The 17,853-nt window shown below is 37.6% G+C and overlaps 2 protein-coding genes across 4 annotated transcripts; one reads left to right on the plus strand and one right to left on the minus strand.

The window, feature by feature from the left end:
• Positions 1 to 601: 601 nt before the first annotated feature.
• Positions 602 to 5,864, plus strand: LOC142540130 (cyclic nucleotide-gated ion channel 1-like). Of its 3 annotated transcripts, none has more exons than XM_075646080.1 (8): positions 602 to 973; positions 1,629 to 1,770; positions 2,625 to 3,192; positions 3,514 to 3,726; positions 3,834 to 4,117; positions 4,204 to 4,315; positions 4,515 to 4,751; positions 4,983 to 5,864. In XM_075646080.1, exons 2-8 carry the CDS (start codon positions 1,742 to 1,744, stop codon positions 5,676 to 5,678), a joined length of 2,139 nt encoding a protein of 712 aa, XP_075502195.1. In that variant the 5' UTR covers positions 602 to 973; positions 1,629 to 1,741; the 3' UTR covers positions 5,679 to 5,864. The 3 variants fall into 3 exon arrangements, with proteins under 3 accessions (XP_075502195.1, XP_075502188.1, XP_075502202.1); XM_075646073.1 differs by having other exon boundaries at positions 602 to 867; XM_075646087.1 differs by lacking the exon at positions 602 to 973 and adding an exon at positions 1,106 to 1,129.
• A 249-nt stretch (positions 5,865 to 6,113) lies between these two features.
• LOC142540149 (plastidial pyruvate kinase 4, chloroplastic-like) lies at positions 6,114 to 16,824 on the minus strand. The gene is made up of 5 exons (XM_075646098.1): positions 16,601 to 16,824; positions 9,592 to 9,658; positions 8,388 to 8,848; positions 6,472 to 8,118; positions 6,114 to 6,384 (listed from the first exon to the last, which is right to left on the minus strand). The coding sequence occupies exons 2-5, from the start codon at positions 9,646 to 9,648 to the stop codon at positions 6,249 to 6,251; spliced, it is 2,301 nt and encodes a 766-aa protein (XP_075502213.1). The 5' UTR covers positions 9,649 to 9,658; positions 16,601 to 16,824; the 3' UTR covers positions 6,114 to 6,248.
• Between the last annotated feature and the right edge of the window lie 1,029 nt (positions 16,825 to 17,853).

Consider the following 17,853-nt stretch of genomic DNA (forward strand, 5'->3'; position numbering starts at 1 on the left):
ATTTTTGTCGAGGGGCTTCTTTCTGATTCCTCCTTCTGTTTTTGTCACCCTCCACAGAGAAGTTTCAACCGCATTCCACGATCACTCACGTTGGGTCATGGCTCAACTCCCGGCATCGTGCTTTTCTTGGACCAAACTGCAACTCTTCTTGGGCTTTATCCATTGGGCTGTGGCTTGGAACTATATGATTTTATCCATTGGGCTGTGGCTCGTGGGCTTCAAGGATTTTGGCTAAACAAACTGCCCCTTAGCCAAGTTGGGTCATTGGCCAATTAATTGGGCTAAACAATAATATACACAAAATAGTGTCTTTATGTAATTTTTAAAATCCTCAAAATATTTCTATTTCATTTTTTTTATCTCCCAGTTTTTTTTATTCCGAAAAATTAAATATATGTAAAAAAAATCTAAAAAATTTATTAAAAAATCATAGAAGTTATTTAAATTTTCAATTTTTTACAAGAGTAAGCGTGCACACTGGACCAGTAAATATAGTTGGCGCGCTTTGGGTCGGAAAACCGCAAGTACTGTACGCCTAGGGAACCGTAGGCAAAATGTCAGTGGATTTTTATTTTTAATTAATTTCCCCCTTCATTTGAACTGTAGATGGTGGACTCGTCATGTGGGAATCGGTGTCAATTTTTTCCCAAAATCCATAAGAATAATTACAGATTTGCCAGAGCAAGTTGTAGATTTAATTTTCACGGAGGAAAATTTTTGTCAGAGTCGTTCCAAAATTCAGGAACTGAAGTGAAATCTCCGCGAAGCTTCCTGCAATAACTTCGCAACTCCACCCTCCCTTTTTCTCTCACATACATAGTGATGTACGACTTCGCGGACTGGTCTTCACTACAAATCATACCTTCGGTACGTGTTGATCTTGTTTTTTTTAGTTTAATCTTCAGAAGTTGTGTACTGAGATTCTGTGCTTGAGAAATAATCGAGAGTCGGTACCTGTTTGAAAAATTGTGAGGTTTGATTCTGAACTTAGTGCGATTATTCAGTGATTATCTGTTTTGGGGGCGAATTGAGGTTTTGTGATGTTGAACAGTCATAGTTTCATTTTTTTCAGGGTGATTTTGAACGATGGCGCATCATTTGGTTTTGTTGACTACTTTTTTGATCTTAGGTTACATTTGGTCTTTCGGCTGTTACATTTTTTTTATTAAAAAAAATGTTTCCTTTTCATTATTTTAATCTAGAGACTTTAAACAGAAATGTATTTAATTATAAAAGGACGTGATTGAAATGGTACTGTATGATGACAATTTTTAACATATGATTTGCTCCTAAAAAGCGAATTTCATGTGTGCCGCAGAGATTTTACTTTCTTTTCTGCTTGTGCTTGAATATTTTGTTCTACTTCTTTTTTTCTCTCACATTTTGAGATTAAAGAAAATGTGTTAAAAGAGTTTTAATTTGGTCTAGTTATACATGTTTATTTGTTTGTATGTAGAATTATTATATTCGCGATGTAAAAACTTGACTGCTTGTTGTTTATTCACATTTGGTTTTCTTGAAAGATATATTGGTTTTTTGCCTGGGTTACATATTGTTCATGTTTCTAGATTTAGATTTTCACTTGGTATTGAAATATCATCTAATGGAGGTTCATAAATATTTTTTAGGGCTTGACTGTCTGCAGCGTGCTTGGTACTAGCAGAAGCACTTTTCTTTCTTGCTACGCTCCTGTACTGAAGTTCATAATTTGCTTCTGAAGTTTCTCATGTAATCTGGAGTTATGAATAATCACCCAGAAAAATTTGTGAGGTTAGTTCATCACGATCACTCACAGATCCATTGCTATGAGGCAATAAAGGTCTAGGTAGCATTTATGGATTTAGTTGCTCTAGCTTGTTCATAAACATTTAAGGTAGAGAAAACCTAATAAAAAATAATGGCCATATGTAGGTAAATTAAGGGGAAAGTACTTCAATTCGAGAAGGATTTGTCGACTCATGGGGGTTATATGCTAAAGATCTCTCTAATTTCTTATGTTAAATTATAAAATAGAAATAGTAACGACTCCATATGTGTCTCATGATCATTTTAACTACTTGATCGTTTTCCCTTTTTTTCGAATCCTTTCAAAAACCTCTTAAAAGGGGAAGAAAAGTCGTTCATGAGAAACTTAGTGACTGTTCGGTTAAATCTATAAGATATTTACAAAACGTTTATAAGATATTTAATGGTTTGTAAGCTGTCTGGTTTTATAAGATTTAAAAACAACCTACTAGGATCATATAAGATTTTTTTTCAAAAAAATAAGATCATGTCTTGAGATATAATTTTTGTTTAGAAATCCAAATAGTCTCAATACTTATTTTTACTCCCAAAATACTCTCAAATTTATTTTTCCTCGATATTTTCCTCTGTTTTTCCTGATCATTTGATTAATTTCTCTTCCCTTTCAATTTTTTCCTTCTACAAGAATTTATAATGTTCATTACTTTCAAGAGCTTAATTTTGAAGATATGAGAGCCTACAAGCTGCTAAAACATATTTTAAGCTCTAGAAACGTAAAGGCTCGTATAAATTTTCAAGGTAATATGATTTGACCAGAGTGCTCCATGTGTTTCATTTTCTTAAAACTGAGTGCTGCTAATGTCTTTGTCCCCTATTAGGTTTCGAGATTGGAGATCCGAGAAGATCTTCATTGGGCATTCTCCATCTGAAGATGGAATACCAGAGGGTAGACCTAGAGTAGCAGTGTCATCAGTTTCAGACAAATTCCATAGGGGTTTAGAATCTGGTTCTGATAGAATCAAAAGGTTCACACGATCCCTAAGATCCTTCTCACTGAGAAAGTTTATGGCAGATGACGAGGGATCTCAGAAGAAAATTCTTGATCCACAAGGATCATTCCTTCAGAAATGGAATAAGATATTTGTATTATCATGTGTGCTTGCCATCTCGTTGGATCCCTTGTTTTTCTATATTCCCATTGTTGATGATGAAAAGAAGTGCCTTGATTTGGACCCAACATTGGAGCTCACAGCCAGTATTCTACGGTCCTTTACAGATGTGTTTTACCTCATCCATATTCTATTTCAATTTCACACTGGTTTCATTGCTCCATCTTCTCGTGTATTTGGAAGAGGTGTTCTAGTTGAAGATTCTTGGGAGATAGCAAAAAGATATCTGTCATCATACTTCATAATTGACATCCTTGCAGTTCTTCCGCTTCCTCAGGTAAGGGAAAAATTTCCGTTTCCACATTATGACCTAATTGTGCATATGCATAGATGTCTGTAACATGCGGAATAAAACATACTCTCCACTAGAACAATAATTTTTTTTATGACAAGAAAACAAGGAAGGTTGCTTGTGAGCATTTTCCATGATCCTTGCTCTTGTAACTGTATGTCAACCTTTGTGAGAAAAATGATGATGCCTCAAATCTCCAAGATTATTATAGCATGTATACAGTTTTTCCCCAGAAGTTGCAATTCATGTTCAGATATACTTTTGTTTACGTGTTCCCATGAATCTGATTATCTAATGATTTTCCAGGTTGTGATCTGGATTGTCATTCCCAAACTGAGTGGTGCGAAATCTTTCAACACGAAGAATTTGTTAAAATATGTGGTGTTCTTACAATATATACCTAGGATTCTCCGTGTCTATCCTTTGTATAAAGAAGTCACTAGAACTTCTGGTATACTCACTGAAACAGCATGGGCTGGGGCTGCCTTCAATCTTTTTCTTTACATGCTTGCCAGTCATGTAAGTTTTTTTAGAGTTTAATTCACAGTTTCACTAATTTGTTTCCTGCATAAACAGCGCTGCAACTCGTTAAACTATCTGCCTGCTCTTTTTTTATCCCATTTTAGGTTCTTGGAGCCTTTTGGTATTTGTTTTCGATAGAACGTGAAACAAGTTGCTGGCGAAAGGCCTGTGGTAATCAGACTGCTTGTCGACATGCTGCATTTCATTGTGCGGCGAACCACACAGAATTCAGCACCATGTTGAACAACTCCTGCCCTATTCAGAATCCCAATACGACTGCTTTTGACTTTGGAATATTTCTCAATGCCCTTCAATCTGGTGTTGTTGAATCAAAAGATTTTCCTCGGAAATTCTTTTACTGTTTCTGGTGGGGGTTGCAAAATTTAAGGTATCTTTCTCCTAAACGATGGTGTAGCTTTATTCTGTTAGTTTCTGATTCAGGATATGAGGCTAAGCTTTTGTCTGTTGTTTCAGTTCCCTTGGCCAAAACCTTAAAACAAGCACCTTTGTTTGGGAAATTTGCTTTGCAGTTTCTATTTCTATATCTGGCTTGGTCCTGTTCTCGTTTCTGATTGGAAATATGCAGGTGAGTAAGTTGTTTCACTACTCTTTAACTTGGAGCCATTGAAGTGGCATTTGTGTTTGGTAACGAAGAGACGCGTGCAAAGGTCTTCTCTAAATTGCTTAGAATAAGTTTGGCCAAGTTCGACAATATATTAATGACAAATCTTAGGGACGCCTTTTGTAGTATGAGTTCCTACTAATATGCAATGTTGGTAAAACAGACGTATCTGCAGTCCACGACTTTAAGATTAGAGGAGATGAGGGTTAAAAGACGAGATGCAGAGCAGTGGATGTCTCATCGGTTGCTCCCTGATAGTTTGAGGGAGAGAATCAGGAGGTACGAGCAATACAGATGGCAGGAAACTAGAGGTGTTGAAGAAGAAAATCTGGTTCATAATCTTCCCAAGGATCTAAGAAGAGATATCAAACGGCACCTCTGTTTGGATTTATTGAAAAGAGTAAGTTCTTCAACTTGTGCATTTATTGCATCAAAATTGACACAAGCCAAATACCATAATCTTGAATAGAAAATTGGACTTGGGCTGATTTATAACTTCCTACGCCGAATCAAGCGGGAGAAACGGGTAAAAATGATTTGTTTATAATCTTTCACACGCTGTCTCTTGTGAAAATATGGCACATTGATTCTTCTACCTGGCGGGTATCAAAGTAAATTATCTGTCATTCAGGTGCCGATGTTTGAGAAAATGGATGATCAACTCCTCGATGCATTGTGTGACCGTCTCAAACCAGTGCTTTACACTGAGGACAGCTACATAGTACGAGAAGGGGATCCAGTGGATGAAATGCTGTTCATAATGCGTGGAAAATTGCTGACTGTAACGACAAATGGAGGAAGGACCGGGTTTTTTAACTCAGATACTCTAAAAGCAGGTGATTTTTGTGGGGAAGAGCTCCTTACTTGGGCATTGGATCCTAACTCATCAGCTAACCTCCCTATCTCGACTAGAACCGTTCAAGCTCTATCAGAAGTTGAAGCATTTGCGTTGAAGGCCGATGATTTGAAGTTTGTAGCGTCTCAATTCCGACGACTACACAGTAAACAGCTACGCCATACTTTTAGGTTTTACTCACAGCAGTGGAGGACTTGGGCAGCTTGCTTTGTACAAGCAGCATGGCGGCGCTATAGTAGGAAGAAGCTAGAAGAGGCTCTACAAGAAGAAGAAAATCGATGGCAGGATGCATTGGCGAAAGGCGGGGGTAGTTCACTGAGTTTAGGGGCGACCATCTATGCCTCGAGATTTGCTGCAAATGCTCTTCGAGCATTGCGAAACGGTACTAGAAAGACAAGAATGACGGAAAGGATATCACCTATGCTACTTCAGAAGCCTGCCGAGCCAGATTTTACAGCTGAAGACAAATGATTTGTGTACATTATTTTAGGTCAATTGTATTATAGCTTTTGATTTTTATAAATATAGATTGATACATTGGGTCCAACTCAAGGCTTGGCTTTGTTCCGTTTTAGTACAGTGGTATATTAAGACATGAGTCCCTTCTGTATATTATGTAATTTGTATGTTGTATGCGTTAAACAAGACTACCATGTTGGCTCTCTTGAATGAAAGGAAGGTAGAAAACACAGATAGCTTTTTTAAAAAATTGAAAAAGGTTTATGATTAATTATGCCTTTATTATCTTAAAATCATGTTTCCTTTTAAATCTTCAATCTTATCTTTATCTACATTTTAAAATTCACTCATATCTTTATCCATATTTTAAAAATTTTAGATAATTAATTACTTCTAATAAAAAAAATACGAAAAATCATTAAAAATAACAAAAATTAACGATAAATATTTCAAATTCAAAAAGTACTAATATCATTTTAAAAATAAAATTTAAACAAAACCAGATGTCATACACTTCATCACACGTTATGTACAGAAGACTGGTGCTGAAGAGAAGTAAAAAGAAGAGAAACCTTACTTTGACTAGTTTACATTGGAGGAGAGCATGAGAGGCTTCAATTCTGGCTGTGTCTCGGCGCATTGGCTGTTTAAAATAGTATCCAGAGTAGAGACGGCCTTCAGAATATGCTTCCCTTTGTTCAACATTACGCAACTAGTCCTGCAGAGAACAAATATCATGCAATTTTGACAATTAATATGCGGATAAAAAATCATTTAATGAAACCAAAAGTCGTATACTACGTACCTCCTTCCCTTGTCTGCATCTATAATTTCCGCTCTAGCCGGAACCCCCGACTTAACAAGTGACTCCAAAACCTGCGTTGCCAAAATTACTGGTACATGGGCAGCACTGCAAATAGATATAATTTCTTCCTGTATGTCAGCAAGATTTTCCCACCCACATTCCACCGCGAGATCGCCTCTGGCAATCATCACGCCCAATGGGTTTGGAGATTTCATTGCTTCCAATATTAAAAGCGGTAGTTTCTTGAATCCACATTTTGTCTCAATCTTCAAGACAATCCCCAAGTTTGAAATTTGTCTCTTTGAAAGTTCTTGGCGCAACAAGATAATATCGTTAACATCCCGCACAAACGAAATCCCGACCATGTCAGCATGGGCAGCCACAAAATCTAGATCCATAAGATCCTTAGAAGTCAGGCCCTCGTAACAAATATCACTGTCTGGGATGTTGATGGATTTTTCTGAGCCAAGTTTGGTACCTTTAAGACCAGCATGAGTGATTGAAACAATCACTTCTGAAATGCTAATTCCATTGATAACACCCCATATCTTCCCATCATCAAATGAAATACGGTCTCCTGGTTTGACCGAATCGAATAGATAGCCAGATGGGCAAGTTATCCTATGGGAGCCAGTGTCTGTACAATTCAACCCACCGCCTTCATCTGAAGAATCTCGAGATATTGTCAGCAAGTCACCAACTCTCAGTCTAACAAATTGCTCAGAAGGAGGAACATCCACCACAAAACCAACGGAGCATTTTCGCCGCTTCTTCTTAGCATACAATGCTGTTCCAGATTCAACATATGCAGTCTTGTAGCACTCAGCCATGAACCCAACACCAGAAAAAATAGGACACTTGCTTAAAATCCTGAGCCTCCTGTGCTTTCCTCGGGCATCAGAAAAACTTACAGAGTCATCAATCTCCAACTTACTGAGAAATTTTTGGCCATCCACGTGGATAATAACATCAGGTGATACATGAGGTGGTGGTGGACCCGCTCCTTGTGGTGAAAGCCAAACTTGGGCTGGACGCAAGACATCACCAACAGCATTCCTTTTGGGAGATATTTTAGCCACACCTGGACCAGCCTTCAGTTTCCCAGTTCTTAGCTTTGGTCCAGCTAAGTCCATGAGGACCCGACAAGGTTTCTCCAGAAGCTGAGAGCTTCTCTTCACCATGCTGATGATCTTACCCCAAATTTCAGGGTTTCCATGCGCACAGTTGATACGAAAAGTGCTGGTTCCCGAATTGATGAGATCAGCTACAAGTGTGTCGTTTTCCACTACCTCCTGGCCTACTGTTACCATGATATGAGTCATTCTAGGGCCCTGAAGAGTTCCAAGCAATAGATCCTTATTAGACGATGCCATTTTCATCATCGTAGTCCTTGAGAGGTTCTCGGTTTGATATTCCATGCTCATGTGAATGGGAAGCTCCTCAACGGAACCTTCGATGCTTAGCAAGGAGTCCGACCTTGACCAGACAAGCATTTGAATGCAAGCAGAAAGGCTTGGAAGAACAAATGGATTTATGTCCTCTAAATCTGAAAGTCCAACAGAAGAAAGGTCTTCTTTAGTCTGTTCTACATCTAAGCTTTTAAGAGCCAAAAAGTGTATCATGTTGATAGCACTCGCTGCATAGTTTCTGCCAATGAGAGAAAACCATGTTAGTACCCTGTGAAATTTGTGAAACTGGAAAGTAGTGCATTTATTTCATAAAATTGAATATACGAGTTTCAAATCCCCGAACCAGAAAATCCAAAAGCAACCAAAAACTGGGAAAACGAGTATCTTTATGCAGATTGTGTTACGGACATATCTGGCTCACGATGCCATGTTTCATACAAGGACAAAACCAATATATGTGTAGAAGAAATTAACCCATTATATTTCTGTTGCAGAAACATAACATACCGGTGGCACATTTTGAGCCTGGATGCATTCCACTGCTCCATAGCTAGAATATGCAACTGAACAGCTTTCAGCTTGTCAGGAAGACTATCTTGGTTCACCTGTTTCATAACAGTTGGTTGCAATTCGAGTATCGGGTTCACCTGTGAATCCTTTCGTGGCCTCTTGGAATTGCCATCATTCTTGGAACATATAAACACCGAATCTTCATTTCCTTGCTGCTGAGAATTGCCATCATCTTCAGGACAGATAAACAGTGGATCATCAACCGATTGATGAGAGGGGTAGCTCTCAGCATTGTCATGTGGCATGCCATGGGAAACAGTTCTTAGCGCGAGTTTCCCTCCTGACCTTTGAAACAGCGATATATTATTTCTACTAGCTCTTAGTTTAGTACTGGACTTGCACGGAGGGACTTTTAACTTTCCATATGAGTTCGGATATGTGAAATCAGATATACCAGTCTGCGTGGATGAAGAAAACATTTTTCTCTCAGGCTTAGAAAATCCATTTACTTTTACTCAAATATCAAATGGATGCTTGGGGAAAAAAGTTTCAAATCAAAAAAATTTATTAACTGAAGAAAACAATTATATCGCACTGACTTAAGTAAAGATTAAAAATTCGAGGAGCTCATAGGGAGATGAGTGCTTGAAGCTGATGCAAATAAGAAAAGATCGACAATCAACCATCATCCAACCATCGTGAATAAGTCAGGTTCTTCACATTCAGCAAATTATGGTCTTTTCACTCATTCAATGTATCAAAATAGCACACATCAATAGTAATCGTACTTCAAGAACAAGTCAACACCTATGGACACGAGTGAAGTAGCAAGTACAAAGCAATAATGGAAGGCAAAATTAAAATTAGATACTGGCTAAGAAGCTCTTACCAGAGCTCATACTATCACCGAAGTGTTGCATCATTAATCATTTTCAACCAGTATTAAAACATAAAACTAACTCGTCTACAAGGCTACAACTTCAAAAAATAAAAAGAAACCTTTAGCTAATACACATATTCGTCGACGGGCTATCTTTAATCCCTCTTAATGCTCGATTCCCCTTTACAAGACAAGATGCAAAATTTTAAAAAAAATAAAATAAAATAAAAAAGAATAAAAACCTAGGCCTAATTAATTACACATCCAAATCAATGGAAAAAAAAAAAGCAATCTCATGCATCAGTTGATAGGGATACCAACCCGATTTATAAATGATGCCAGTTCAGTTATCGAGAAAGTTGCAATCACTCCAGCCATCTTTGAGTTCCTGAAACCAAAAACAAAAGTGATTTAATTTACTGCTTTAAATTGTAAAAAAAGTGCTGTTTTATAAATGTTTCCAGACAAGAACTACATTTGACTTCATTTCAACTGCCTAAAACGTGAACAAACACAATAAGGCTGATGAGCCAAGAAGATCCAAAAGAAGCCCAAGAGGAACCCAAAGTACTTGAATTAAGAAGGAAGATCACGAGTTGTCTTAAGAATAAATCAACATAGTATTTGTTTTATCTAGTTTGAATAAGTCTTGTTGTTTTTGTTGATAGCCGTTAGTGACCTTATTTTAGGATTGGGTTGTTATTTTCTCTTTTCTATTTAAGTTCTCTGAAAGGAGCAAGAAAGGAGCATGTTCTTTCATAAAAAAAATTCATCCTTTGAGGTTTAATTCTCACTCTAACTAGAAATATATTTCAGCATCATCATTTTGTCTTTGATTGGACCTATTATTGGTACCAGAGACAGGTTCATATGGACACTAATAAAGAGAGGATCGAGAAGTTAAGGCTGGGCTTGGATGGCACCAAGACAGCTTCAGTAAAATGGAGATCGGCATTACTGGCAAGCTTCACCAGATGGAGGATTCTATCCAGAAATCCTCCATCCAGAAAATAACAGAGGCACTGGTCTCCAACCGGGACGCATCCAACAGCAACTTCAACAATCGAAGTAGTCATTCTTACACCAACAAAGAAGAATGATGCGATAAATTCGATGGAGGACGGCCATTATTTTCATCACAGTTGGCTAAATTGGAGTTTCCACAATTCTCTGGAGATGATCCTACGGAATGGTTCACAAAGGTTGAGGCAATTCTTTGAATACCAAGTTACTGCAGAAACACAGAAAGTGGTATTAGCCTCCTTTCACCTTGAAGGTGAAGCCAATCAATGGTGGCAATGGTTATGTAAAGCTTTTAAAGAAGGGTAAGGACATGACCTGGAATGCCTTCCGTGAAGAATTGTGAGCAAGGTATGAGAAAACTTTGATGAAGCATTGTCTAGAGTCAGACAAACGGGATCACTATGTGACAATCAGAGGGAATTTGAGAGGCTGAGAAATCGAGTAAAAGAGTGGACACCGAAGGCGTTGGTTGGAACATTTATGGGCGGCCTCAAACCGGACATAGCTGATAGATTCCGTATGTTCAAACCAAACTCTTTAAAGGAAGCCGTTAGCCTTGCTCGTATGAGAGACGAGCAGCTAGCTCGCCAAAGAAAAACGACAAGATTTTACAACAAATCCTCGGCAGATTCCATGGCTCCAATAAAAATCCAAGCAGCTTCACCTATGAAGCAGCTCACATGGGACGAGATGCAAAAGACAAGAAACCAAGGATTGTGCTTGAATTGTGATGAGAAATTCACACCTGGACATAGGTGTAAAGGGACACAGCTTCTTTTGCTAGAAGGCAGCAATGATAATTCTGATGAAGAAGAAACCGAAGTCTTAGTTGAATCACATCCTGAAATATCAATGGACGCACTAACAGGGTGGACAACCTATAGAACAATGAGGGTGAAAATGAGGTGGTGGTTCTAATCGATAGTGGATCTACTCACGATTTCATCAGTGAAATAATAGCGAATATATAGCAATTGCCAATAATTCCCACCGAACCTTTCTGTGTTAAGGTGGCAAATGGTGGACCCTTGAAGTGCCGAGGGAGATTTGAAAATGTCAAAGTAGTACTCAAAGGTATTTCATTTTTCTGTTACCCTATATGCCTCACCACTTATTGGGTTGGATCAGGTGCTAGGTGTACATTGGTTGGAGCAACTAGGTACGGTAGTGTGCAATTGGAAGCAAATGACCATGGATTTCCAACAAAGGTTACCAGGAATGGATTCACAAGCAATTCATCCCGCAACCATAAAAACCATTTCCAAGGATATTAGACAAGGGAGTTCGATGTTTGCCATGTGTATGCAAACAACCATCAATCCTTGGATGCCCATCCTGATATGCAGAAGATATTATATCACTTTTCTGACTTGCTTCAAGAACTCATCAAACTTCCACCCACAAGAGAAATCGAGCATCATATCAACTTGAAGGGACTGAATCCACAATGTGCGACCCTACAGGTAAGCCTATTTTCAAAAGGCTGAAATAGAAAAACAAGTTCATGACATGTTAAAATTGGTGCTCATTAGATCTAGCATTGTCCTTTGTCATCTCCTGTTTTATTGGTAAAAAAAAGGATGGTTTTTGGCGTTTTTGCACGGACTATCATGCACTTAATTCAATAATTGTTGCGCTATTTGCTATCCGCAAGTGTGCAGTGTCAAGTTTTAGTACTAGGTAGAGATCGGATATTGATCCCACATGGAATGCAATTTTATTATAAATTAATTACCACAATTAAAATAATCAGACTTTATTTAGAAAATTTAATTGAATGTTTGTTGTTAATTATGAACTAAAATTAATGAAAGCGTACAAACGATTTAAAATCAGTGAGAATAAGAATCTAGAGGTACGATTTCACTTGGTCTTTACTATATTAAATTATCATTGACATCTATATTTATAATTTCAACCAGTTCACTACCCAAAAATTCTCAACTATTCAAACTCCCTTTCCCAAGTGTTGCGAAAATAATCAATTATATAAAGTCGACTTTAATATCCATATTAAAAATCAAACAATAAATAATTTCAATAGCACAATAATTCTTTTAATTGATTCGTCAGAGTTATAGCCCTTCCGAACTCTATAAACACCAACGATATATATTTCTATGATCCTAATCAAAATCCACTCTCCTGGATAATAGATCTCAAATAAATATGACAATCCAATTAATGATCAAGTAATTGAAAGCAATAACAAAGATGTAATTCGCGTATATAAATCAACAATTCATAAATAAATATTCGACCAAGCTACGACGTCATCTAGATTTAATAAATTAGTTCATAAAGGAAAAACGACAAATTAAATTCATGTTCTTCAAATCACTAATAAACTAAAATTAAGAAAGAAGAAGGGAAGAAGAATTGAATAAGAGTTGCGACTCCGTCCCCGGCAGATGCGCTCTTCATCTTCGTTCTCACTCTCGTTCCCGTTCTCTGGATTTTTGTGCATGACTCCCTTTCCTGTTGCTAGTGTTTAAATTTTATAAGTGCGTGAATGATTGTGAAAGCCCAAGAAAAGCCCGTTAGATTTGTGTCGCGCGCAAGCGCGTGGCTTCTCGCGCAAGTGCGCGCGACTTGCTTGTCTCTCGTCTCCAGCGCGCACGCTTTTTTGTTTCCTATGCCAACCTCCTGCGTGAGCCACTAGTTTTTTTTTTTTTTTTGCGCTCGCGCTTCTTCAGTTTTCTTATTCACTTCATTCTTCCATTTCGAAATTTAATTTATTCCTTATTGGTCGCAAGTTATGCGCTCATGCTTGATTCCTGGAATGACATAAACAACTGCCAAAACACGTAAATCCGCTCAATATTCACACACTTTCATGCCACTTCCTTGGGTAGTGCAAAACTTGCACTTATCAGTAACTATCAAAGACCGATTTCCAGTGTTCTAAAAATCGACCTAGACGACCGTCTAGGAGCTAGACGCCAGCCGACCGTACCGAAAAAGTGCTAGTAAGCCACCCTGGCGGTTAGGCGGTCCAAGCCCCTAGGTGGCCGAAAAAAAATTGATTTTTCTAAAAAGCTTTTTGGGCTTTGAATTTAATTAAAAGCTCAATTAGAAAAATGAAAATTAATTTTTTTTATAGGTCCTAAACAAAGTCCAATAAAAATTAAGATTTGTCGGGTTGCCGTAACATACCAAACTTCATCTTATTGTGTTGATATTGTCGAATCCGCCTAATGACACCTAGTCCTCGCCTAGACCCTAGGTGCTGGTCTGACATCTGACTAGCACCTAACGAATTTTAGAACCTTGCCGATTTCCGATTCTTACATTTTACGATATGTTAGATGAGCTATACGGAGCCATTTATTTCACCAAACTTGATTTACGAGTGGGATATCACCAGGCACAGGTTTATTCTTCAGACATTCACAAAATCGCATTTCACACCCACAATGGTCATTATGAATATTTAGTTGTCTTTGGGTTTATCAAATGCACCATCTACCTTACAAGCAATTATGAATTCCATATTTCGTCTGTATCTTTGCAAATTTTTGCTAGTTTTCTTTGATGACATTTTGATTTAATGCCCCAATTGGACCATGCATATAGAACATGTTCAAAAGGCTTTTGAAACATTAAGGCATCACAATTTTTATGTTAAACTCAGTTACTCAATAAATGTACCCAAAGCAAGAACTTTAATATTTGGGGCTCATTATTACTCCAAATGGAGTTAAGGTGTATCGAGGAAAAATTCAAACCATATTAAATTGGCCTAGGCTTAATAATATTTCTGAGTTACGTGGATTTTTAGGCCTAACTGATTACTATCGGAAATTTGTTTGGAACTATGGAATCATAGCACGCTGCCTTACCAATCTCTTGAAGAAATGCCAATGGTTGGCATCATACAATTGAAATGCTTTTCAGGAACTCAAAATGGCAATGACCACCACTCTTACTCTTACATGCCAAATTTCAAAGAACCATTCACCATTGAAACCAATGCCTCTGGAGATGGCATTGGAGTTGTTCTATCTCAACAAGGCCATCCAATTGCATTCCTGAGTCGAGCTTTGGGCATTGCTAAACAATCTTGGTTCATATATGCCAAAGAGATGCTCGCAATTATCACAACAATTCTAGTATGGGGACTTTATATTATAGGCAGGAAGTTTTACATTCAAACCGATCAACATAGCCTCAAGTTTTTGTTGGGACAACGCATCACAACACTAGAGCAACAAAAATGGGAGGCAAAAGCACTCGGCTATGACTATGAAATTAAATACAAACCAGGTCCTGAAAATAATGCGGCAGAGCACTTTCTCGAGTGGTGGGCAGTCCTTGTCTCAACAATTTGTTTTTCTCACACCCTGAAATCTGGTATTCTATTAAATCAGAAGCTAATAGTCATCCTTACATGAAGAAAATTGGCGTTAACGCAACAGAAAACCCAAGTACTCGTTACACATGGTGTAATGGTTTAGTTTGCTACAAAAATCGTGTCGTGGCACCCCTAAATTCTAGCATCATTCAGCAGCTTTTACGGGAATACCATGATTCACCTATCGGCATTTCGGAGTACTACGAACATACAAAATATTAGCACAACAATTTTATTGGCCATCCATGCACCGGATATGGAAAGAGTGATGTTTCATGCGATGTTTGTCAACTAAGGCCAGAACTTTATCACCAGCTGGGCTCCAACAACCATTGCCAATACCTTGTCAAGTATGGGATGATATCAAGATGGATTTCATAGAGTGACTTTCACCTTCAAACAGCAAAAAATACCATCTTCGTTGTTGTGGATAGACTAAGCAAATCAGCCCATTTCATGGCCCTTTCTCATCCTTATACATCGAAGATAGTAGCGGAAAAGTTTGTCGCAGGAATTGTTAAGCTTCATGGGATGCGTCGGCTGATCAACACGACAAGGATCTGGTATTCATCGGTAATTTTTAGCAACAATTTTTGAAGCTGCAGCTACGCAATTGAAGATGAGCTCTTCCTACCATCCACAAACGGACGGCCAATCGGAAGCTGTTAACCAATGTATTGAACAGTCCCTTCATTGCTTTGTGGCTCAACATCCTCGAAAATGGCATTCTTTCCTCCCATGGACTGAATTTTGGTACAGTACATCATATCATGCTTCAGCGAGAATGACTCCTTTTCAAGCTCTTTATGGAAGACCACAAGTCAACAACCATTGATTCCCCATACACTGTTGGCGAGTGTCTGGTACAAGACGTCGATCTTAGTTTAAGTACTTGAGATGTCTTACAACGAAAATCTAAGGGAAGTCTTCATGCAGCGAATAATCGAATGAAACAACAGGCTGATTCTAAATGAAGAGACATCGAATATCAAGTGAGTGACTTGGTGTTTTTAAAATTGCATCCCTGCCGACAACATTTAGTGTTCAAACGAGCTTCTCAAAAACTTGTCAGCCGCTTCTACAGACCCTATAAGATCGAGGAAAAATTTGGGAAAGTTGCCTATGAACTACAACTGCCAGCAGTCTCTCGCATTCACCCAATATCTCATGTGTCATTGTTCAAAAAGAAAGTGGGAGACAACATGAACCAAGCACCGAAATTCAACATATTGCCGAAGATGGTGAACTCGTTATTGAACCAGAAGCTGTCTTAGACAACCGTTGGGTCAAAAAGGGTCCACATTTATCGAGGGTTTAATCAAATGGAAAACTCTACCAATGGAGGATGCAACTTGGGAGAACACTCAAGAAATAAGAAGAGATTCATCAATATGAACCTTGAGGACAAGGGCGGGTATTGATGAGCCAAGAATATCCAAAAGAGAGCCCAAGATGAACCCAGAGTAATTGAATTAAAGAAGGTAGATCACGAGCTGTCTTAGGAATAAGTCAACATAGTATTTGCTTTATCAACTTTGAATAAGTCTTGTTATTTTTGTTGATAGCGGTTAGTGGCCTTATTTTTAGGATTTGGTTGTTATTTCTCTTTTCTATTTACGCTCTTCTAAAACGAGCAAGAAAGGAGCAAGCTCTTTCAATAAACAAAGTTAGGTTTAATTCTCACCCTAAGCAGCATCATCATTTTGTCTTTGGTTGGGACCTATTACAGGCAGGCACAAAAATAATTCCATAAAGATTTCGTTTCCGTTCACCAGGCACACGCGACATTCTTTACAGCATTCAAATATATAATCAAAGAACATGAAAGCTCAATTATTTTTCGTACGAAGACACAAACTAAAAAAAAAGAGCCTAACCACATAACGAACGCTACTAAATGAAATAAAAGGAAACGAAATCGAAAATCCATGACGCCACACACGAAAGGCGTACCGATAGAAATGAGTGCTCCAGAACAATCACGAAGACCTCGGAAATCCAACTCCAACTTCAGTTTTCTCTCGATTAATGTATACGATCATTCTGTAGAGAATTTATGCAAGAAAAATAATCGAATTTAGCAAAATAGTAATAGAATGAGTTCAAGGAAAATTGGAAGAGGGGAGTGTGGTGTGCGCGTGCCAGATTCATTTGCTGGAAGCAAGAGCTGTCGCAGAATCTTCTCGTGATGCGACATATACGAAACCGCATTGCGTTTTTTGCGAAACAAGGAATATCACTAACCCTTCCAATTCAAATAAGGTTTTGATCCATCTATAAATCTCAAATATATTATTTTTCTTTGTCCGATTTTATAATAGGTTCAAGTGTAATATATTATTATTATAATAATATTTTTTTTATTTTTTAAGTGTAATCTATTATTAAAATAATAATATTTTTTATAATTTTTTTGAAATAATTATAATAATAATATTAATAAGGTTAAAGAGACTAAAAATTGATGTGAAGACGTCATCTATTCTTTAAATTTTCCATTAATACCCCTATTCTTGCGTATCTTCCTCTAAATAGCAGTTCAGATTTGCAATTTATTAATTTCTAAAAAACTTGAATAAACATTTAAAAAAAATTGAATAAACATGTATAGTAAGATATCAAACAATTAATTTACACCATGAACCTTGATGAGAAGTGCCAACACTATATGCATCACTCAAGATTAAAACATGAATCAATCAATAGAAACGGATAGAACAATAGATTTTTAGTCTTCAAATGGACGTTCGAGTTGGTTGAGTAAGGAGTTTGATTCCTCTTTACAACACCTTTTTCTGACGAGCTTTTGATTTAATCATTGTGGTTTACTTGTGTTTATCCAATGTGAATTAAATAGTAGCGGTTATGAATTATCATGTTATTAAGATAAAGCTTGTTATTAAAAACGTTTACTCTTTAAAACACAAAAATAGCCCTGCAAACCTAAAATATTATCACAGGCATTGTCAATCTTTAAAGTAAATTTTCCATTATCTAAGGTGGCTAAGGTAAAATGCCATAAAGGTCTATGATAGATGATTTTCAAAATACAAAGGCAACTACCAAAACTGTTATTATCCAAGGCAACTGTAGAAATGAATATTCCAAGAACTCGAACGACAAAAAGATCGAGATTTACAAGGAGGACGGGGTTGAGGTGAAACATGTGGAAGGAGGACGCCGCGGTGGGCGGCTGGGGGCAAGAT

Source organism: Primulina tabacum, chromosome 1, assembly GCF_025594145.1.
Source record: "Primulina tabacum isolate GXHZ01 chromosome 1, ASM2559414v2, whole genome shotgun sequence".
NCBI classification, from domain to species: Eukaryota; Viridiplantae; Streptophyta; class Magnoliopsida; order Lamiales; family Gesneriaceae; genus Primulina; species Primulina tabacum.